This window comes from Lissotriton vulgaris, chromosome 4_1, assembly GCF_964263255.1.
Source record: "Lissotriton vulgaris chromosome 4_1, aLisVul1.2, whole genome shotgun sequence".
Taxonomy (NCBI): Eukaryota; Metazoa; Chordata; class Amphibia; order Caudata; family Salamandridae; genus Lissotriton; species Lissotriton vulgaris.
Genome location: NC_141691.1, coordinates 748228390 through 748253005, shown reverse-complemented (window position 1 = coordinate 748253005; position 24616 = coordinate 748228390). Strand labels below are relative to the sequence as shown.

At 42.3% G+C, this 24616-nt stretch overlaps 1 protein-coding gene across 2 annotated transcripts in view; it reads right to left on the bottom strand.

Moving 5' to 3' along the window:
- IRF4 (interferon regulatory factor 4) overlaps window positions 1-24616 on the bottom strand; it is a 96345-nt gene that overhangs the window by 8990 nt on the left and 62739 nt on the right. For both annotated transcript variants that reach the window (XM_086965051.1, XM_086965052.1), the window contains 2 exons: window positions 23933-24286; window positions 15262-15374 (listed from right to left, as the gene is read on the bottom strand). In XM_086965051.1, the coding sequence (XP_086821177.1) occupies window positions 15262-15374; window positions 23933-24286 (467 nt within the window). The remainder of the gene's footprint in view (window positions 1-15261; window positions 15375-23932; window positions 24287-24616) is intronic.

Below are 24616 nucleotides of genomic sequence, written 5' to 3'. Positions count from 1 at the left end.
CATGGGATTTGTGACCAGTGCAGTCACATCTTTTGAATGTCCTATTGTGACAAGTAGACATTGCTAACCAGCCAAATTGAGGGTTTAAACTGGTTGGAATATTCACTAGCATATACCCAACTCAAAGTAACTCAATCTTTCATTTTGCTTTGCACTATTTCAAAAATGTGATTCAAGGAGTAACACACTAAAAAGTTGTAGGTGCTAGCATCTACCTAGGAAACGCAGCAATTTATCAGCACACAGCCTCTTCAGCTGATGTAGTTTTGTAACATTTTCCTGCCATCACTTAGCAGTTATTATTTGCCTTCCTCCCAACACCGACCTCTCCTTTATTGTTTTATAGGGCTTGCTTTAGTGCGGAACTGTCTGTAAGATATGTTGTTATTATGCATAAAGTGGCCAGTGGAAGTGAACATCTTTTGCATAGTTTTCCCCCAGAATTTTGCCTTGACTGTTTTTGTTGGCCCTAGAACGCTATACACCTTGTCCCTGCTAACCAGTGGTAAAGCACTAGCGCTCCCCATTGGTATACATCTGATTGGCACGTTTAACTTGCCTTTAAATCACTATTATATTTTAAAAACGTTTAAAGGTAAATGTCACCAGTGGGCTGCAGCACAAATTGTGCCACCTAATGCAGTGACACAACAAACTGTACCCCAGGCCTATCACTGTAGCCTGACTGAGCAGTTTCTAAACTGCCAATTCGACTTATCAAAATAAACGCTGTTGAGAGGCCGACACCGCCCTTTTAAATATAAATTAGTCATCCCAAAGGTAGGCCTTAGTGCCCATAAAGTCCAGGTGCATGGTATTTAAAAGTAAGACATGTAAAAGTTTAATGTTCCACAAGTCCTTACAGTGACTAAACTGTAAAAGCTTTTTTTTACCGTACCAGGTTTGACCATTTCATAGGAAAGCACTGGGATGAACTATTAAATACTTATATACTGTATCTCGGGAATGGGGCTAGCTAGTAAAATAATTAAACAACAATTTTTCAAAGTTATTACAAATCAATAGCATTGTGAATTCAGATTGTTTCTAGATGTTACTGAAAAGTAACATTTAGAAAGTTACCTTTGCCCTGATTGAACTCCTTGGAAGCTAAATGTGCATTTTACAATTCAGTTTCTGCCAGGCAGTCGCTTTTAAATAGGCGTGAATAAAACATGAAATTGCTCCCAGGACATTTCAAAATCCTTGGGTTTGGTGGATTGTTGTGCCCTTGACAGTATGACCTGTGGGTTAGGCCCAAGGACTCGAATAACTTCAATAGGCTTACCACATCACAAGCAGATGTAGTTAACACACAGGCCTGCACCCCTCTTTTTCTGCCCTTGCCAGACCAGCTTCCATCACACTGGCTCTTGTTGACATCACATTGTCAGATTCTTCTGGCGGGCCAAGACCTCCATGAGAGGTCTGCTGTCATTTTTCATATGTCATTTGGGGTGCACTTCAAAGGAGGGGAACAGAATTCTGTTTGTCTGGTTGCTTTGCTCTACTAGACTTCTGTCCCTGAGTTTGTTGGGCATACAGGGACTGCCTAAAACTGGATTTTGGTGTTAGGAGTGGGAGGACAGTAAATGTTCACTTAACCGTAACATTCAAATGCCAATAAAAATATATTTGGGAGGACAGTAGGATTACCATAGTACACTCTCCACACACATTTTCTGCCGTAAGAGCTCAGTGTTACCGAAGATTTCAGCCATCTCGAAAATGCCAAAGTCTTAGTGTCAGCTCCAGGAACTTTACCCCATTGGTTAGGGTGTCCCCAGGAGTCACTTCCCCCCACAAATTGTACCAGGCATAAATGTAGCATCTCCAGGGACCCTCTTCAGAACTCTCCTGCACCAGTGGAAGATCAGAAGAAGACTAAATCTGCTGGATAAGACGAGCTCTAAAGGAATGAACCTCCTAGCCTTCTTGTACCCAGGAAACAGAAGTGTACTCCAAGGGTCATAAGGCTGACCCCCTGTTAAAGCTACAGAGACACAACAAGCTAAAAGAGGCATTTTCATGCAACTAAACAGTGGCAACTGCCTGCCACCCTGTGAGTCTCTAAGTGCTTCCCCTAAGATTCTGGGGGGCTTTACAAGTGTACTCCTGTGGTGGAGACTTAAAGTACTGAAGTCAGAAGGTAACATATTTGATCAGAACGAACCTGGTTAGTGTATCGAACCCACCCTCCATTACAGTCAGTGGCAAACTGCACCTAGGTCCTATTCTAACAAGACCATTAACTATCATTGGCACATTGTGATTCTTGGTGCTATTTCTAATTAAAACCCTAAAAATTCATATATGTGATTCTGCTTATTCGAGTTTTGTCATTTTGGTGTCGATTTTACTCAATTTTTCTAATTTGTCTGTCAGCTTTGTGCCATTACTACCAAGGGGATACGCTCAGGTTTAATTAGTGATTTCAGTGGTTCCCCCCTGAAAAGTATTGGGATTATTACTTGAGGATGGGCGCTTACTCCCCTCAAATACTAGCCAATTTCTTACAGTGGGCTTAAGCTCCACCCTGGTAGTAATACTCTCTCAATTCATTCTATTTGGTGTATCATTGCATTTTGAAGGAAGTGCTTCTATTGTGATTCAGAAAAGGGGGTGGTGATGAACAGAGTGTCTGAATTAGGCAGATCACTCTTACCCAGTCCAAAGATCAGGGCTTGATCCATCACCGTTTTTTAGCTCACTGCACCATCCCAGCTCAGAACCTGGCTACATGCAAATTAGTCTGTCCCTGGCCCAGTGCATCATGGAAACAGGGCAGACCAGACTACCAAGCCAATTCTTCACTGGAAAGGAGACAAGCTTCCGGGGACCGGTTTCTGGCATTTCAGCCGTCGTCGGCCCGGCTTGCTTGAATCCTGATGATGCAGTGAGCAAGGGACTCATGTCTGAGTATACCCTGCCACACCTATAGTGGACAAAACCGATTCAGAAAAGGGGGTGGTAATGAACAGATGTCTGAATTAAGCAGACCACTCTTACCGAGTCCAAAGATCAGGGCTTGATCCATCAGCATTTTTTAGCTCACTGCACCATCCCAGCTCAGAACCTGGCTACATGCAAATTAGTCTGTCCCTGGCCCAGTGCATCATGGGAATAGGGCAGAGCAGACTACCAAGCCAATTCTACACTGGAAAGGAGACAAGCTTCTGGGGACCGGTTTCTGGCATTTCAGCCGTCGTCGGCCCGGCTTGCTTGAATCCTGATGGTGCAGTGAGCAAGGGACTCATGTCTGAGTATACCCTGCCACACCTATAGTGGCCAAAAACGATTCAGAGAAGGGGGTGGTGATGAACAGAGTGTCTGAATTAAGCAGACCACTCTTACCCAGTCCAAAGATCAGGGCTTGATCCATCACCGTTTTTTAGCTCACTGCACCATCCCAGCTCAGAACCTGGCTCCATGCAAATTAGTCTGTCCCTGGCCCAGTGCATCATGGGAACAGGGCAGACCAGACTACCAAGCCAATTCTTCACTGGAAAGGAGACAAGCTTCCGGGGACCGGTTTCTGGCATTTCAGCCGTCGTCGGCCCGGCTTGCTTGAATCCTGATGGTGCAGTGAGCAAGGGACTCATGTCTGAGTATACCCTGCCACACCTATAGTGGCCAAAAACGATTCAGAAAAGGGGGTGGTGATGAACAGAGTGTCTGAATTAAGCAGACCACTCTTACCCAGTCCAAAGATCAGGGCTTGATCCATCAGCATTTTTTAGCTCACTGCACCATCCCAGCTCAGAACCTGGCTACATGCAAATTAGTCTGTCCCTGGCCCAGTGCATCATGGGAATAGGGCAGAGCAGACTACCAAGCCAATTCTACACTGGAAAGGAGACAAGCTTCTGGGGACCGGTTTCTGGCATTTCAGCCGTCGTCGGCCCGGCTTGCTTGAATCCTGATGGTGCAGTGAGCAAGGGACTCATGTCTGAGTATACCCTGCCACACCTATAGTGGCCAAAAACGATTCAGAGAAGGGGGTGGTGATGAACAGAGTGTCTGAATTAAGCAGACCACTCTTACCCAGTCCAAAGATCAGGGCTTGATCCATCACCGTTTTTTAGCTCACTGCACCATCCCAGCTCAGAACCTGGCTCCATGCAAATTAGTCTGTCCCTGGCCCAGTGCATCATGGGAACAGGGCAGACCAGACTACCAAGCCAATTCTTCACTGGAAAGGAGACAAGCTTCCGGGGACCGGTTTCTGGCATTTCAGCCGTCGTCGGCCCGGCTTGCTTGAATCCTGATGGTGCAGTGAGCAAGGGACTCATGTCTGAGTATACCCTGCCACACCTATAGTGGCCAAAAACGATTCAGAAAAGGGGGTGGTGATGAACAGAGTGTCTGAATTAAGCAGACCACTCTTACCCAGTCCAAAGATCAGGGCTTGATCCATCACCGTTTTTTAGCTCACTGCACCATCCCAGCTCAGAACCTGGCTGCATGCAAATTAGTCTGTCCCTGGCCCAGTGCATCATGGGAACAGGGCAGACCAGACTACCAAGCCAATTCTTCACTGGAAAGGAGACAAGCTTCCGGGGACCGGTTTCTGGCATTTCAGCCGTCGTCGGCCCGGCTTGCTTGAATCCTGATGGTGCAGTGAGCAAGGGACTCATGTCTGAGTATACCCCGCCATACCTATAGTGGCCAAAAACGATTCAGAAAAGGGGGTGGTGATGAACAGAGTGTCTGAATTAAGCAGACCACTCTTACCCAGTCCAAAGATCAGGGCTTGATCCATCACCGTTTTTTAGCTCACTGCACCATCCCAGCTCAGAACCTGGCTGCATGCAAATTAGTCTGTCCCTGGCCCAGTGCATCATGGGAACAGGGCAGACCAGACTACCAAGCCAATTCTTCACTGGAAAGGAGACAAGCTTCCGGGGACCGGTTTCTGGCATTTCAGCCGTTGTCGGCCCGGCTTGCTTGAATCCTGATGGTGCAGTGAGCAAGGGACTCATGTCTGAGTATACCCTGCTACACCTATAGTGGCCAAAAACGATTCAGAAAAGGGGGTGGTGATGAACAGAGTGTCTGAATTAAGCAGACCACTCTTACCCAGTCCAAAGATCAGGGCTTGATCCATCACCGTTTTTTAGCTCAATGCACCGTCCCAGCTCAGAACCTGGCTACATTGCAAATTAGTTAGCGTGGAAGGGTATACTCAGATGTGAGTCCCTTGCTCATTGCACCATCAGGATTTAAGCAAGCTTGGCCGACGACGACTGAAATGCCAGAAACCGGTCCCCGGAAGCTTGTTTCCTTCCCAGTGTAAGAATTGGCTTGGTAGTTTGGCTTGTCCTGTTCCCATCATGCACTGGGACAGGAACAGACTAATTTGCACATAGCCAGGTTCTGAACTGGGATGGTGCAGTGAGCTAAAAAACGGTGTTGGATCTAGCCCTGATCTCTTGACTGGGTGAGAGTATTCTGCTTAATTCAGAAACTCTGTCCATCACCACCCCTTGTTGTTAAATATTTTGTCCACCCTAAGCGTGGAAGGGTATACTCAGATGTGAGTCCCTTGCTCATTGCACCATCAGGATTCAAGCAAGCCGGGCCGACGACGGCTGAAATGCCAGAAACCGGTCCCCGGAAGCTTTTTTCCTTCCCAGTGTAAGAATTGGCTTGGTAGTTTGGTTTGCCCTGTTCCCATCATGCACTGGGACAGGAACAGACTAATTTGCATATAGCCAGGTTCTGAACTGGGATGGTGCAGTGAGCTAAAAAACGGTGTTGGATCTAGCCCTGATCTCTTGACTGGGTGAGAGTATTCTGCTTCATTCAGAAACTCTGTCCATCACCACCCCTTGTTGTTAAATAATCCATTGTGATGCACAACAGACTACTTTACATCGGAAAAGTACAATCATAACGCGGTTTGTTACAATCAATTCTTTACCTCCTATGTGCCTTGTAGAAGTAGAGTAATACTTTTTGGCTACTTTTTCCCAGCATTGGCAAAGCCATAGGGCAGGCTTTAAATAATAAATAGACTTTATGCATGCAATGTATGTTAATTGCATTTGTGAATACCATTAATTACATGTGTTAGCACATTAAAGCCAGACCTACTGGCTTTGTCAAGGTTTATTTACTAATGTGAATCAGATGGACCCTTGCTCCTTCTGGAGAAAATGTCCATACTACTAAAACATTAACGAATATATAAATATGCAAATAGAATGCAATTAAATAAATAATAAGGCATGTTACATTCTGACTGAATGTCTGCATTAGAGCAGTTCATTCCACGAACGATTGTACATTCAAAGAAATCAAGTTACTATAGGTTCCTTGAGCCAGATGGGTCTCTTCTTGGAAACCCCCACAACAGGGAGAACTGAACTTTGCTCGGTCACAGACATTAAAAGTAAGACCTTCCATTTAGATGCACACAGTCTTCTGCCTCTGCTGGATCAGCAGCAGGTTGAATTATGTTACTATTGTCATAGGGTGGAGGTGCATGCCACTCTGAGACTCCAATATCAGCGCCTCAGCACTACGAAAGCCGAATACTAGTCCCTACCATATCAAATACTAGCAGAAAGAAACACTATAGCGTACCAATAAAAATGAGGACAGTGCCATTCATTTCAAATCTATTAGAGATTGAGATAAGCAGACATGCCAGCATGTAATTGCTAACTGCAACGTTTACTATGAACAGCTGAAGACAAAGCTTTACCGACTGCAAAGATATATATCCGGATTACATGGCAACTATCAAGACGCCTGAGTCTACTATGATCATAACGTTACTATATACACACATGCCCCAGACTTATGAGACTTATGAGCCCAGACAAGACTAAGAGACAGAAATGGCAACAGGTATTTTAGGCACCCCACCGTTGAAGAAACCTTTATGGATTAGTCCAAGATAGCCCTGAAGAAGTCAAGATCTTATGTTCCTAGGCGAAACATGTGTTGGCTACAGTCAGCTGTGTATCCAGCATTAGAGCATGTATCAATACAGAAGATTCATTTATGCCAGACTTTAGCTGGGACTGTGTGTGCAAATGCTCGTACTCATAGAAAATGGCTGTGTGATTCGTTCTTCAGTGGGGTACATTGGAGTAGCTATTCCTGCATTGTTGCTGAGCATTATGCTTGAAGAAAATCAGACAAAACAAACAAACAGCAACTGGAGTCTGTGTGCACAGGCAAAGACTCTGCCACCCAATTTTGAAATGATTGTACAAGGAGTGACTTTCAATCCCATCTCGTTAAGTCTTTGCCACATAAGCCATCCAAATACAAAAAGTATCTAGCAAACTAGGGAAACTATTGACCAGTACCAGAACGGAAAATTGGTACCAAGACGTTGGAGTAAAATGAAAATGAGCGTAAAAGAAGCCACTGGTTAGGCCTTCGCCAAGAAAGTCATTAGAATACACAAAGGATGTTGCAGACAGGAGAACCTTTGGCCTGTACTAGAAGGTGTGAACATGTGTTATTAGAGTATGGGCTAAAATGTAAGTTATAGTACAATGAGTCACTTTCAATTGCACATTGGTAGGCCTTCACCACAGAAGCCATCAGAATGTACAAAGGATCTAACAGTCCAGGAGAACTCTTGGCCTAGAGGTTGTGGAAATACTGCACCTCTCCTGAAGATATGTTTCAGAGGCCTGGGTGAGCTTCCTTCTACTACAGCCAGGGCCTTTTGTGGCATGAAGGAAAGGAAATGGAACTGTTGAAAGCAAGGTCGCAGTCAAGTAATGATAGTAGATCAAGGTTTATTACTTACAGCCCCACACCTCAGGCGGTGCGTAGGTCAGTTGCCGAATCAATCAATAACAGTTGGGCAGTTGGAGAGGGGACCGGGACAGTGTGGAATGTAGGGGAACCAATGGGGAACGAGGGAAACAATGAGTGCTCTCGCGCAGGAAAGCTGGTACATACTACTTGCCCAAGGCTAGGGGGGAAACCAGAACTAGGTTACAACACATCTTCCTCTCTTGCGAGTTTTAACAGATGAGCCACAGAGTATGGCAAAGAGAAACTTTGGAGTTAAGTTAACAGGTCAGCTTTAGTCACAAACAAAGTCTTCATAACGTTTAGGTTTGTGGATGGTTCTCCCGAATCTTCCCTTGGCAACAAGAGCATCGGGAACACTTTCTGTGTCAGAGTGAGAATCATTGCTGGTTCTACCAAACCTACCGCTGAAGCTGTGACCGCCAGACGTGGCTTCAGAGTCAGAGTGGGAGTCACCATAACAGCTCCGATTGGAGATCGGAGTGTGAGGATTGACACCCACATACTGGTCTGATGATTGACAGTCAGCTGAGTCAGTGGCAGGTGGGAGACCATGTGAACTGGCATTTCTGAGCGAGGAACCTTGTCCTACACAGGATCTATCAACATCAACCCACAAGTCTTTGCAATGTGAACCATGTTGCAGTTGGTTGGAAACATTGGCTCCCTGATGGTATCTAGCCAATCTACTCATGTGCCAGACATTACCATCGCTGAGTCTGGCTGCGTTGTTGAACAGTTCATCTATTTGCAATGGAGCAGTGAATCTGCTTTCTCCTTTCCTCACTTTTTTCTCTAAACGAACTTTAACAAGGTCACCAATTTTAAATGAATGTTCTTTTGTACCATGTTTGGAATCATACCATTCTTTGTAATATTTTTGGGCTTTTATTATGTTATTCCTGATTACATCAGGTGACCATGCAACTTGTTTGGAATTTGGCATCCATCCAAGGTCAATACTCAGGGGCTGTCTGCTTCTCATGAGCACAAAGGGTGCCTCATGGGTGCTGGCACAGGGAGATATTCTGAAAGCCCAAATGAGTTTAAACACTTCTTCCTCCCAGTTCAGATTTGCGTTTCTTGACAGCTGTATGTGTCCTTTCAGGACACGGTTGAAACGTTCGGTGAGGCCATTACCTTCAGGATGGTACAGTGAAGTGGTATGATGAGTGATGCAGTTTCTCTTTAGGAATGATTTGAACGCTTCCGAACAAAATTGTGGACCGTTGTCAGTGAGCACAAATTTTGGTAATCCTTCGCTAATGAACAGTTTGTCCAAGAACGATATAATTGTGGAGCTATCTATTTCCGTAACAATCCTTATTTCTGGCCACTTGGAGAAATGATCTATGGCCACTAGAATATACTTGATCTCTCCGTCATGTCCTTCGATGGGTCCCGCGATGTCAACACCAATTTTCTCCCAGGCCATCAGGGGGGGTTGGAGTGGAGAGAGAGAGACTTTAGATGTCTTGAGGGTTTTATCTGAATCACTGCACTCCACACAGTTCCTTATGAGTGTTTCAATTTGCTTGTCAATGCCTGGCCACCAATAACTGGTTCTGACTCTTTGCTTGGTTTTTGAGATGCCCAGGTGACCAATGTGGCAGAGTTTAAGTATTCTGTCTCTGAGTGTGATGGGAGCTATTGCTTTACCAATTCTGTATAACACTCCATTTTCCAAACTGAGTTCATTTCTTATTTCCCAGTAAGTCTTTACCTTGTCACTAAGATGGCGTTTCTCTGGCCACTTAGTGTTCACGCATTTGCACACATCTTGGAGGGTTGAATCACGAGCCATGTGTTGTTCCCATTCTCCCGCAGATATTCCGTCCAACTCTGTATTGAAGAGTAGAGCCACTTTTTCGTCATCCTCTGAAGTGTCGGTGCACTCATTACTGTGTGGGAGTGGTAGTCTGCTGAGGAAATCGGCGATTTTATTCTTAACTCCTGGCCAATATTCAGCGGAGTAGCAATATTCCAGTAACTTGATTGACATTTTGCTAAGTCGTGGGGAAGCATTCTGCAAACCGGTTGCAGACAGAATTTTGATTAGGGGTTTGTGGTCTGTGCGAAGATGAATGTTGTAACCCCAAATATATGCTCTGAAGTAATTGAGCGCCCATGAAAAGGCCAGCATTTCGCGCTCGATTACTGAGTATTTCTCCTCAGCAGGGGTGAGTGACCTTGATGCAAATGCTACAACCCATTCTTGCTTTGATGAATCCTTCTGTGCTAGCACTGCACCAATTCCTTTGTTACTAGCATCGGTGGTCACGAAGATTTCTGCTTTTGGATCAAATCCTTTGAGAAAAGGAGCATTGCTTATTTCTTTTTTAATTGTTTCAAAGGTGTTTTGGCAATCCATGGACCATTCAAATTTTGTCTTATTTTTCAATAACTGTCTAATGCTGTATGTTTTCTCAGAAAAGTTTTTTATGAATTTCGAGTAATACTCGGTAAGACCAAGGAAAGCTCTGACATCATCTTTGCTCGATGGGCAAGGAGCATTGAGAATGGCGTCCACTAAACCTTGTTTGGGTTTGATGCCCTCTTTGCTGATGGTGTGCCCTAAGTATACCACTTTGTCTTGTGATATTTTACACTTGTCCAATTCAACAGTCAGACCATGCATTTTGAGTTTATTAAAAACTTGCCTAAGGTGTGTGTCGTGTTCAGATTGGTTGCTACCCATGATCAGGATATCATCTTGAAAAAACCTGATACCGTTGACGCCTTCAAAAATGGTAGTCATGACTAACCGTGGGCGGCCAGCTACGCTCCGTCTGCGGAGTGTGCGTAGTTCCGCCTACTCCGCATTTTGCGGAGCTGGCGGAGCCAGGCGGCACTACGCACGCTCCGCAGACGGAGCGTAGCTGGCCGCCACCCGCCTCCCTCCCGCCCTCCCTAAATACTTTAAAATAAAAGAACGCAATAATTTTAAAAGCACTTACCTTGCCGCCGCTGGCCGCCGCGTTCCCCGGGGCTCGTTCTCTTCCGCCTTCCGTATTTTGCAGTAATGCGCATGCGCGGACGGCCGCGCATGCGCATTTTCACGAGAAAATGCGCATGCGCGGCCGCCCGCGCATGCGCATTACTGCAAAATACGGAAGACGGAAGGGAACGAGCCCCGGGGAACGCGGCGGCCAGCGGCGGCAAGGTAAGTGCTTTTAAAATTATTGCGTTCTTTTATTTTAAAGTATTTAGGGAGGGCGGGAGGGAGGCGGGTTGCGGGGCTGCCGGCCAGTGGTTTTGCGGAGTGGGGCTACGCGGAGTGCGGAGGTGGGCGTAGTTTCTCGCCCACTTCGCGTAGCTCCGCGAAGCCCCACTCCGCGAACTCCGCCCAGGCCTAGTCATGACCCTTTGAAAAAGCGCCGCGGCCGAGGCTAAGCCGAACGGTACCCTGGTGAATCGATAACAACCAAATGGGGTGATAAATGTGGTGAATTTTTTGCTGTCTGCATGTAGGGGAATCTGGTGGTATGCGGATTTTAAATCAATTATAGAAAATATACACATACCATTGGTGGCATTAAACATTTCACATATGCGTGGCAGGGGATATTGATCAACAATAATATTCTTATTCAGGTCCCTGAGATCGATGCAGAGTCTAATTTTTCCGTTGGGACGTTTGACCACCACCAAAGGAGAAACCCACTCCGCGGACTCAACTTCTTCTATTATTCCACCTTTGATAAGTCTATTCAGTTCGACTTGAACATCACTTCTTACTGACACTGGTAAATGTCTTACCTTGTGAATGCATGGGATGGCAGAGTCTTTAAGTTCAATTTTATGTTGAAAACTGTTGAGAAGACCAACCTTACCAGAGAACACTTCAGGAAAGTCATTTTGGAGGGTGCGTTTGCAGGACTCATCAACAGACAGAACAGGATCATCGATATTTGGGTTGAGGATAATGCCCAGATCAGCTTGGTCGCTCCAACCAAGGACCGATGGACCCTTCTTAGCCACAAAAAGCCTGCAAATTGCTTTTCTGTTTTTGAATTCAAATTCTAGGTCTCGTGTCCCTAAGAATTCTATGTTGTTTCCAGTGTAACTTCTAGCAATCACTTTTGATTTCTCCAATTTAAAGCCAATTTTCTCTTTGAATTGTTTCCACACATTCTCATTAATGATCGTGAAAGGAGACCCTGAATCAGCCATGAGATTCACTGTGACACCACCTAGTTTCACATCACACATGGGTTTTTTTTTCCTTGCGGGTGTAAGCTCCAGAACATCATATTCAATTGAGAAAACATAGCTGATGCTGTCAGAATCAGAATACTCTGAATTTTCTTCATCTGAGTCACTTTCTTCTTGAATTTGTTTGACATGTTTACTCTGTTTTGACGATCTTCTCTTACAAGCTTTAGCAATGTGACCTGTCAAACCACAAGATGTGCATTTTTGATATCTTGCAGGACACTTTTTTGAATCAGCTAGGTGGGTGGGAGACCCACATCGATAGCATTTAAGTTCAGCGAAATCGTTGTTTCTTGTGCTGCGACGTTTTTCTTTGCTATATTTGGATCCTTGATGTTCACTTTTCTTATGATGGTCATGTTCAACATCTCTCATGTTCGCATTCAGTCTTAGCTTGCCAGCATTTGAAGCTTTAATTGCTTTGACTACTACCGGTTCATCTAGTACGGCCTTAGCACATCTGCCAGTAAGTTCAGCTTTTTTAACCAAAGCGACAACTTCCTTTAAAGAAGCTTCGCCATTAACCCAGAGTTTGTCCTGGATATTAGGGTTGCTAGCATGCATGATAATTTGATCTCGAACAAACTCTTCTTGTAGTTGACCAAATCTGCAAGTCAATGCCAAATTATTCAAAGCAGCAACATAATCATCAATGCTCTCCTCTTTATCCTGCTTTCTTCTAGAAAATTTGTAACGGTCAACAGCTACACAAACTATAGGGGAGAAGTGAGCATCAAGATCATCCAACGCATGCTGATAGACATCATCACCTTCTCTCGTCTTTTTTTCAATATTGTTGTAAGTCTTGACACCACCAGGACCTAGACAGTACAACAGAACTTTCTTTTTCTTCTCAGCAGTGAAGTCCTCATCTTCCACCGTTTCGATATAATTAGTAAAGTACTCTTTCCACTCCTTCCAAGGCATGCAAGGAGCCCCTTTGATAGGTAAGAACGCTTGGGGTTGCGTAAGATTTAGTGAACTAAGAGCACACATTGCAAAAAATTAATGAAGAAGATTTACGTCAACAGTGAGCCGTGCTTGCTAAGGTGCTGATCTGCGTAGCTATAATAGAGTAAAGCAGTGATGGTAAACACCATTAATTACTTTTCATGTGTCAAATTTGATTGAACACGACCATATGGTGCAAGAAAGACTGTTTGTAAAGTTCAGAAATCAACCAGTATTTTCTTCCAGATCACACACGGGAATGCTGTAGAATGCTGAATGGGTTTAGTTTTATTTTGATTAAACCATAGTTTTTTCTGTTGCGTAGAAGAAAATGCTTGTTTGCAATGTGTTTTCTTGTTATTAAATTTTTTTTTTTAATCAAATGGAGTTATTTCATTTTTGTGCACATCACGGTGAGATGCTCAAACGGGATTCGAACTCCCGACACCAATTCCACACACCGCACTGAATTCCAAGATGGCGCCTAACGCTGCGTTTCACTGACGTAGCTGCGTTTGACTGACATGCGCAGACAGTAAGGCGTTAGTGGCGCGAAAATCCCCTGACAGGATTTCCTTTGCTGGAACAGCGCAGAGCCTCCCAAGCCACAGGAGAAGAAACTAAACGCCGCAGATCGTTACCTTCTGTCTTCTTCGGCAGGCACCAACGCAGGCTCGCCGAGACGATTAAATGAAGCAGGCAGCGCAGGGCTCACGTTTCTTTTTTTTCTTATTAAGCTGAACAGCATACACGCCAGTTGGATGTTGAACCTGTAGAATCAGCAGGGATCGGCGAAGGCGCACCAGGATGAATCGAGGTAGGAAGCCAGTTCTTCCACTGCTCAGCTGCAGCGCCGTGTCATTTTAGAAGTTACTTCTTTTTTTTAAAGCTGGAAAGCGGTGGGTCCGCGGTGAGGGGCTGGGGTCCTCGTCGCCACTTGTTGAAAGCAAGGCCGCAGTCAAGTAATGATAGTAGATCAAGGTTTATTACTTACAGCCCCACACCTCAGGCGGTGCGTAGGTCAGTTGCCGAATCAATCAATAACAGTTGGGCAGTTGGAGAGGGGACCGGGACAGTGTGGAATGTAGGGGAACCAATGGGGAACGAGGGAAACAATGAGTGCTCTCGCGCAGGAAAGCTGGTACATACTACTTGCCCAAGGCTAGGGGGGAAACCAGAACTAGGTTACAACAGGAACTATTGTTCATTATTGAAAACAGAGCTGTTCTTCGTTCTAAATTGGAATCCGATTTGGAGCAATTCCAGGCAGATTAAGCAGTGTCAGACCTACAGCTCTGGAGCAAGCCAGATCCAAAGGCATACCATTGACCTGGACAGAGTAGATCTCAAACAATTTTCAATGGTCAACACCTCCATAACTCTCTGGAAGCCTCCCGAGTCTCCAGTGGTGCCAACAAAGTGGTTGCAAATTTCGCTTTCTGATTCATGTCAGATATATATCTTTCTCAGGCAAAATCTAGATTTTAGTGATGTGTGCTTGCCTAACTACCACATTAGTAAAACAGGACTCATTGCATTCTAAGAAGTAAGATGCATTTGCAGGTTCTACATAGCTTGTGGAATTATAGAAATGGAGTGGTGAATGTACAATGTGGAATATGCGGTGATTATACAAGTTTACTAGGAGATGGAAGTATAGATTTTCAAAACTTTTTTATAAGAAAAAGGAGTTCCATTTGTTCTAACTAATAAACAGCATATTTAAAGGAGTTAACTCACTAGATGGTCAAGATGCTATTAAAACCAAAACACTTTATAAATAGCTTTCTGTTCCGTTCTTAAAGGTGTAATTATTTAAATAGTATTGTAGATGTATCCAACACGTCTTGGAGAGTCTGGCAATCCTCACAATGTCTTCATTTTTTTGCCAAGATTCCACCATTAAAACAGCATGAGGAGTCAATCAAATTCCTATCATAAAAAAGACTAAGTTGAGCAAAAACCCACCAGAAACTTTCACAACACCTGACAAAAAACATTTTTGTAATATGTTGCTTTTAATCCATTACCAGGGAATGAAAAGTTGTAAATAAATATTAAGAGCAAAATTAATATCTCAAAATGACATGTAGACTTAATGTTTATATGTTGGCATGTCTTAATTTATTTTTTCAAAAGTAGAACATTTTAATTAGTGTCGAAGTTTAAAATATCAGTGGTACCAAAAGGTGGCCTGCAAAGCAAAAGTGACAACCATCATTTACTTCCCCAATAATTGCCAACTCTGGCACGATTTCTTAGTGACCTCTCACATCAGGACCTGAGTGGAGTAATAAGTGAGACAAAACTTACGTGGGCTGTTATTAGCTTTCTTTGCCTTTGTGGATCTGGAAACTCCTCCCCAAAGCACAACACCACCTGGAACCTCGGCACCGGGCGCCCGTGAAGAGCATACGCTTGGAGTTCTGAACAAAGAAACCATTTGTAATCTTGGTTAGTAGGTTAGTGTTTTGTAGAGCGATGTTATAGATAATGTTCATTCATATTAAAGTTGCATGGAAATAATTAGTCAGACCAACCACTAATAATTATGTGGGTAGATAATCATGCTAGTTACAACATAACAATAGATTTTGGCACCTCAGTTGAACTTTGGTGAAAAAAATCATATTTTTCCAAATGGAAATTGCACACCCTGACGTGGAGAAATGCAGTTAGTTCATGGTTAGGGTAGAGGGTTGAAGGGAAGATAGTTTTGGTTAGGACAACATCCAATAATAAAAAAAAACACCCACAAATAATGTTAGTGGATAGTCACAAAAGCATGTTCACATAAGCAGGTGTTCTCTCATGGTATTACTCTGAAAATATGCCATGCTTAAAAGAACTACAGTGAGGACACCCTCTTGTTCCTCAATCAGCACAAAGACTTCACCACGACTGGTTGGATGAACGTGCCTGCTTTGAGGGTGGAAAGAACAGTAAAGCCCAGGTGTTTAAAAAAGACAGCTCCAATCAACAACTGAGACTAAAGCCACGGTGGAGATACTCCTGTCTCTTTTCCTTTACGTGCTTATTGATATGCCTACCGCGTTCATAACCAAACAATACCATGTCCCTGAAGGCTAATATGATTTAAATAATTTTTAGTGAGTTAAAGCCATAGCTGAAAATGATTTCAACTAAAAAAAACAGAGCAAATCCATACATATGGGAAAGTAAATACAGTACAATTAACAAAAATCTCCATGTAATGGGTTGAATAGTGATAACCTCATCTCCATCAAATCTCTTCGATTCTACCCTATATCGGGACCCCAGCAAAACATTCTCACAGTGACCTCATACTTGATGCTCAAAACATAGCTCTAAAATGTAATTTTAATATAAACAAACATCAACGCTGAATTGTGAAAATCCTATTCGATTTGGTCTACCATTATTAAGGTAAAATATGTCTTCCAGTGAAGAATAGATGACATCCTTCAATAAGCTAACAGAGGATGGCAAATGTAGCATCGTGTTATACAGGATTATTGCATGGAGCTCCTTTTCCAAAAACCAAGCCATATAAAGGCAACCACACTGGGCCGTAACTGCACGCTATTGAATTTTGTTTTAGTATTTCATGGACTCAGGTCAGATTTAAGTGAATGGATAGCAATCTCCGTATGATTACTCAATTTTAGTGATCTGATAACTTCACCTGCGCCCATGTCAGATCATAATCTTGGTTCTTAATTAACAGCAGTACAACAATGTCCTGTTGGCTGATATCTTTTACAAAGTTTCATTAAAAGTGATATGTGATCAAACTGTTTTAAGTCTTTGGATGTGCTCCCTGGTAATGGCAAAGCCTCCCTTTTTGTCCTACCAAGGTTTTCTGCATAAGTACGCTATGCCTCATCATTATGACATCCAATGCACTTTTGCTGTGGCAGTCATTAGGGATGTTACTGTAGCTATTCTAGAAGCATATTTTGGTAACATGTGTTATCCAACTCAATGGAATCACCCACTTGGGCTCTGGTTCTGCTAGTCCATGGGTATCCAAGATTTTGAAGTTTCTAAAACGATTAAAAAGGTGAGCAAAGGATATGGCAAATAGGCGAATGCAGCAAATAGATGGATTTCAAGTAGAGTTTTAGGATACCGTTAAGTCCAAATTATTGTCTATTTTACCAATTTTGTAGAACACTTGTGTTGAATCCAATCTATTCAGAAGGGAGCCGAAAGAATTGATTATAACGGTCACATTCAAACCAGATGATGCCCTGACACAGTGCTCAAGTTATTGCCTTAAACCCTTATCAACAATGATGTAAAGTGCTCACAAAATTGTGTACCTCTAGCCTGGACACCTGATCAGCAGAGAGCAATTGTGTTCCAATAAAAGGTACAAATCACAGGAAAATACAAATCCCCAAACAGATTTAATCCAAATGATCGTTTCAGCACTAAGTTCAATTATTAGCTTTGACCTGGGATGGGCTTTTGATAATGTGACCTGGGAACACTTTTTTACTGTCCTAAGAAAAATATTGGGGGATCATCTTGGAACTGGGTTGAAATACTTCTATGGCAAAAAACTTAATAAAATGACCAGTACTGAAAGGGTTTAACATAGAAAGAGGAACTAAATGAGGCGGCTCATTACAATGAAACCAAAATAAACTCATCTTTTCACTAAAGAAACTATACAGATTCCTAATCAAGGGTTTGGGGAATCCAATAAAAAGAGTTACTGGAAAAGACAGACTCTTCTGTATACCAGTTTTGTTCTTAGTGATGCCAAGCACAAAACACCCAGATGGGCAGAACTGGAAAGGGATGTCACAGTGGAATGAAATGCAGAGTTTCTAATTGAATCAACAAAGACATACATTTTAGGTAAAATCTAAAAAGGTAATAATACCAAGGAGAAGGTTTAGAGAGGTTCATATAGAGAGCAACATTGGCATAAACAACACAAGTTGTGCTCTCATTTAGAATAAAAAGGCAAGTATCTGTCCTAGGAGATGAAAGACTGAGTGTAACTTGAATGAAATATGTATATTGGGGTTGCAGCATGTCACCTAAGTGAACAAAGTAATTCAGTGCAAAGACCTAGTCAAGGAATTCTAACTGCACAAGTCAGAGTTCTGGAACTATTTCAAGTTGTGAAAGATAATCGTTATTTTGTTGTCGAATAGGGTAGCAAAACAAGAGTCCAAAAATGTAATTATTAACAAAATATTTAAAGATGTATGAGGTACATCTAGAATACTCAGTATTCTAGAAAGCGTTATAAGAGTGTTTTCCAAAACACTTTGGATTGCAACTCATTGATGGGTCACGGGTCGATTTTTGATCTGTCACGAAACTCCAAGCAATAAATAAAGATGCCTTTACGTTCTATATTTATCTTTTCACATGTTGACAAATTAGAAAAGCAAAGTGGATTTTGTGAAAATCTTCATGGGGCAACACAAAAAGATGATGGAGGGAGTGCTGAACAACCCCGGCGGAAGCACCAGCTGACTCCCAATCCCAGACCCCACCTCTATCCCCGGTAGGGTCAGCAGCAGTAGTCCCACGACAGGGCCCACCAGCCTAACTCCAACGCTATGCAAAAGTTGTACCTTGAGCCTTCCTCTTCTACACTAAGATACCCCGGTATGAGGGCTTCAACCCCCCCTCACATACGTACCATCACACCTCCATGTCACTACACCGCAAAATGGCAACAACACCGCCCGCACTATCAATCTTCTCGACACACAGTCCGAAAGCTCCCTAACGCCCCCTTCAGTTTCACCCCATAGTTGACAGTTCGCTGTTTCACATCGGCAGCTACGGCTCCGATGACAGTTAGATGGGAATACATTCAGACAAGATTAGATATGACAACACTGGGAAAGAAAACATAAGAGTGGAATATTGATGCATGCCCATCAGAGGCACGTCCGGCCAGAATGTACAACGCTATCGCTAAAAAGCACAAACCAACAGGAGGGTTCCTCCCAGACAATTCCTCTAGCGTCTGGTTTTTTAAAATGGCTGTGATGCAGTAAAAATGTGTATGCTTTTACTTACAATCACTCTGCTCCCAATTGCCGTTATGCATCAATGCATTATAACAATGTAAGATGTCAATATATGACATGTAATGTAAAATCCCAATAAACAAATTTTAAACAAAAAAAATGGAGGGAATGCTGAACATTGTCAAACATTCACCCGCTTTCACAGATCTGGGTTATATCTATTGTTTTTTGATCACTATGTCACCCCAGTTTGGACCCAGCCATATGCTAATCAGTTTTGACCATGCTCCACAGGGGAAACGCCCGGACAGAACTGCCATGCGGTCCTTTCTGGGCCAGAAACATGCATCCTGGGATCAGGTTTGGGGTATCACCCCTCATCCGCCAGACTAGCTTGAATCCAGTGGCACAGTTAGCACTGGACCTATGTCTGGGCATACCCTTCCCACTTTGGGCAACTATAGCAACACAAAAAGATGATGGGACAGAATGCTGAACATTGTCAAACATTCATCACCAGTAACTGATCTGGGTTGAATCCATCGTTTTTTTGCTCACCATGCCACCCCAGTTTGGAACCACCATATGCAAATCAGTCTTGACCCAGCTCCCCATAGGAATAATTCCTTCCGAACTGCTAGGGCATTTCGTCCCTGGACCGGAAACAAGCATCCTGGGACCGGTGTCGGGGTATCACTCCTCATCCGCCAGTCTAGCTTGGATCCAGTGACACAGTGAGCACGGGACCTAAGTCTGGGCACACCCTTCCCACTTAGGGCGACTATAGCAACTCAAAAAGATGATGGACGGAATGCTGAACATTTTTAAACATTCACTGCCAGTCACAGATCTGGGTAAAATCTAATCTTCCTGGGTACAAGAGATTGGGAATGGAAGGCCTGTGAATGTCATTTTTACAACACACAAAAAAATGCAAATACCAGTAAATCAACTGTACATGTTCAGCAGTTAGGAAAGCAAAAAAAATATGAAGCAGATTTGTTTTGTAATTCAGATGTGTGATTTAAGCAAAGATGTTAATAAGATCAAAACAAATCAAGATCCTTTACTTAGTGAAGCACAAATGACACATATTCACTGAAACCGGAAAAATCGCCGCCTCATGTTTATTAAAGCTAGGTGAGACCCGAAAGTTTGTTAAAGATTGGGAAGCACTGCAAAGAGGATTTTGAAGCATATTATTTAACACGATTACGTTCCATTTTGATCCAACATAAAAGTTGCAGTCCCAAAATTAGAGGCAAGTTCACATAATATTTAAAGTAAAAATCTGTATAATTTCACTACTTTTGAAAATAACTTGTTAAAAAGAAAACACACTTTGTTTCAGTAAAATGTCAAAGAAATGTTTCGGTCAAACGTGAGGCATTCTCATAGAGTGTACTCTAGAAACAGAATTCCGAATTTGGGATAGGGTGCCCTTTTGCAACCATTTTTTAATCTCTACTTTGTATTTTATATTTACCTTAAAACAGCATAAATCAACATAGAGCACATTTATCACATGAATAAAGGTTCTCAGATCAATACTGCCATACATCTTATATGTCTAAGTTCATTTACCCAAGGCGCGGGTGCGAATCAGTTTCAGATATTTCCAAGTTGGCCACCACGTAGTCTTTGTTGTTCCGGGAATGGAAAACGCTGATGTCAATCATCTACCTCTTCTGCTCAGTAACACTCAACATTTTCCCTAGTCTTACAGTGTTTTGGGAGACAACCCCATGCCTCATATTTCAAGAACTCAAGTATAAAACACAAGTCCATACCATGTTTCCACCTGGTAGTACTTGGGGATGTGGACTTCCTCCAGTTCTGAGTAATGTATTTTCCCCAGTGCTAGACCCAGCCTAAGCAGGGACTTCTCAGCACTTGGAAAGCCCTCATCTTCAAGTATATTTAGTCGGGTAATTTTTGGATTCGGGTCACTTCAATACTGCTTGTAATGTGTGGCATATCCCCTCGTAAAAGAACATAAGGACTGAACAGGACCAGGTTTTATAAATAAAGTCCCCCACCTCTATCCGACATTTAAGACCTTACGGGATGGGGACTCGTTCAAAGCACCACAATCCCTAAGGGGGAAGATATATTCGATATAGATATTTGAACTGTATTAATCAAAATCCATTCGAGATTGCCGCCTTACGCAGGGGCATAGGGGCAAAAGTCCATTCCTGGTCTTCAACCTTTTGCAATTATAAAATACTGTGCATCCTCAGCATACCAGGACAAAACACCTTAGGGAGGCTTTTTGTCAACCTCCACCTGCTCCAAGGTCACATCTGCAATTAATGATAGTGCCTTTGCTTTTAACCTGAAATTAAATACAACTGTTTTGTTACCTTTAAGGTTCTCCAAGTTCCACAGCAATGAACATGGGATCTACGTAAGTAACAATAGCTTATTAACTATGCAGGACACGGTTCGCATAGAACTAATACATTATGCAGCAAAAATTCACATTCCACCCTTAATTACTATGTAATAGGAGATTTTGCTTGGTGATTCTGAAGCACACTTATAAATTCAGTTCTCCATAAAAAATCCCTTCAACCCTTCAAGAAAGGCCCGATATGAGCTCTCCCACCGCAAGAAGATCATATCATCCCTCTTGCTTCCAACTTCCAAACAACGGTTTACGTATCAACGGGTAAAAGGGTCTAGTTACTGGTCGCCCTGGCACCAACCTAAATCCCCTGACAGAAATCATGGGGTTCTGCCTGCCTCACTAACAGCCAAACCCATGTCATATTGATAGCCAAGTGCCTCGTATGCAAAGTTACCTTTAAAAAGCCTGAATATCTAGCCTCCAAATTTGCCATCTCGGACGGCAGCCAAGCCTACTGAAGACAAAACCTTCACAACATCAAATGAAAGAATTTACTATAAAGAAGACTCCGCAAGCAAGCCTTCTAGGAAATGTTGTAATGGCTGTTCACCCTTCTGGATGTATGACGTTACAACGCATACATTCACAACGCATACCGGGCCCGATTCACAGAATGAACTTAAGACTCAATCCTAAACTTACTACTATTTTGGTATTCACAGAATGCACTTACTACTTTTGGCATTCACAGAATCCACTTACTACTTTTGGTATTCACAGAATGAACTTACTACTTTTGGTATTCACAGAAGTTAGGATTTTGTCTTAAGTCTGTCTTAAGTCTGTCTTAAGTTTGTCTTAAGTCTGTCTTAAGTCTGTCTTAAGACAAACTTAAGACAAAATCCTAACTTCTGTGAATACCAAAAGTAGTAAGTTCATTCTGTGAATGCCAAAAGTAGTAAGTGCCTTCTGTGAATGCCAAAAGTAGTAAGTGCATTCTGTGAATACCAAAATAGTAGTAAATTTAGGATTGAGTCTTAAGTTCATTCTGTGAATCGGGCCCACCATTACAACAAAACTTTTACTACGCCAAATCCATTACAACGCATGCTATTACAACGCATGCCATTACAACGCAGGTGCTATTACAATGCATGCCATTACAACGTAAGTATTGGTAAGTATTTTTTTTTAAATTTAAGTAAGCTTATGGGTTTAAATTTAAAAATATATATTTTAATTAAATTAAATTCTTTTTAAATATTTTACATGAAAATAAAATAAAATTCAATAGAATTAATTTAATAATTGTAATTAAATTACATTTTAAATAAAATAATATTAATTAAATTTAATAGTGGGTTGTAATATTAGGGTAAGTGTTGGATGGTGTAGGGGTTAAAATTACTATTCTAACTCCAGGGGGTGTAATAGTAGGTGTAATAGTAGGGGAAGTATTGGATCGTGTAGAGGTTTAAATTACTATTCTAACTCCAGGGGGGTGTAATAGTAGGGTAAGTGTTGGATAGTGTAGGGGTTAAAAATACTATTCTAACTCCAGGGGGATGTAATAGTAGGGTAAGTGTTGGATAGTGTAGGGGTTAAAATTACTATTCTAACTCCAGGGGGGTGTAATAGTAGGGTAAGTGTTGGATAGTGTAGGGGTTAAAGTTACTATTCTAACTCCAGGGGGTTGTAAAAGTAGGGTAAGTGTTGGATAGTGTAGGGGTTACAATTACTATTCTAACTCCAGGGGGGTGTAATAGTAGGGTAAGTGTTGGATAGTGTAGGGGTTAAAATTACTATTCTAACTCCAGGGAGGTGTAATAGTAGGGTAACTGTTGGATAGTGTAGGGCTTAAAATTACTATTAATTAAATTATACACTAAATTAAATTAAATATAATTAATGTTTTTAATTAATATTAATTTTTATATTAATTTAAAAAATATATAATTAAAAAATACCAAAATACTTACCCATACTTACTTTGTAATGGCATGTGTTGTAATGGCATGCGTTGTAATGGATTATGCGCGGTAAAAGTTTAGTTGTAATGGTAGTGCGTTGTTATGCCCGCATTGTAATGGCTGTTCACCCTTCTAGGTGTATGCACCCAAGCTTTGGAACAAGAATCTCTCACTCTCAGACAAGGGACTCCCCTCTAACATACATCTGAATTTTGACCTATCTCATACAACTGCTGCCATGCAAACTGTTTCCCAGCCATTTACTTTAGCAACCTGTTCATAGTTATGCCTGATATATTTAACTTCTACCCTTTTATGTATCTTGTATATGTCTCTTAGTGTTACCCGTATAAGTTTCTTTGTAACACCCAGCTCTGTTGCCCATCCAGGCTAGATGTATGCTCTTTAAAGACCCGACAAAAAATATACTCAAATTATTGGAAGGAGTGTTTTGTAAATGTGCTCTAGAATTTAAGGAAAACGTTTTAGAATTGTGGGATTCGTCCACAAACCGAGTTATTTCAAGGACACATAAATTACTAAAGTCTCCCTCTCAGGCCTAACTATAATGCAGTGAATAGGAAAACTACATTATTAATCTATCTGCTTAATAGATAAACACATTTTGCGTTGCAAAATGAGTATTTAAATGAAAGGACCTGTGGTGTATTTACCTGCCAAGAACTGTTCCGTATCAAAAAGTTTGCAAGCCTGATCCCTTTCCAGTTTGTTCGGCTGGTCACTGTAGGCAGATAAAGGTCCCTCCCAATAAATCCGGCTCTGGCAAAGTCTTTTGGCATACAGCCCATCAGGTGCCATCCAGAGAAGCACCCCTCGTTCCAAGTGGCTCAGTAATTTTTCAATGTTTTTTCGCAGGCTGTTATCCTCTGGGTATGGGAAGTTCACTTGGTCCATGCGACCAATCTCGTAACTTTGGCCATGTTCAATCCGGCAACCATCGGGGCTTGAGGTTGTCACCTCTTCAACGAGCGTTGCCTGGTAATACAAGCAAACGTGTAGTCGACAATCTGTGGAAAAATAAGATTATTAGGCATTTCACTATGCAGACATTTTGATATGTGCAGTAGGTTGCAAAACAGCAAACTGGAACGGTGGACAGCGTAATAGCAGTGTTTCTAAACTTGAACAATTTTATCAACAGTCAAGCCTGGCGTGAGACACAACTCTTCATCGTAATAGTGGAAATGTATAAGAGGTTCATTCCTAAGAAAAAAGTGTGATAAAACTGCTCGCTCTCTTACAAACAGAAAGAGAGCCAATTGGTGTTTCTAAGCTTCCATTTTCACAGTTGTGTGTCATTTTGTAATGTTATCCATCAGCCCTTGATGAGGACATCG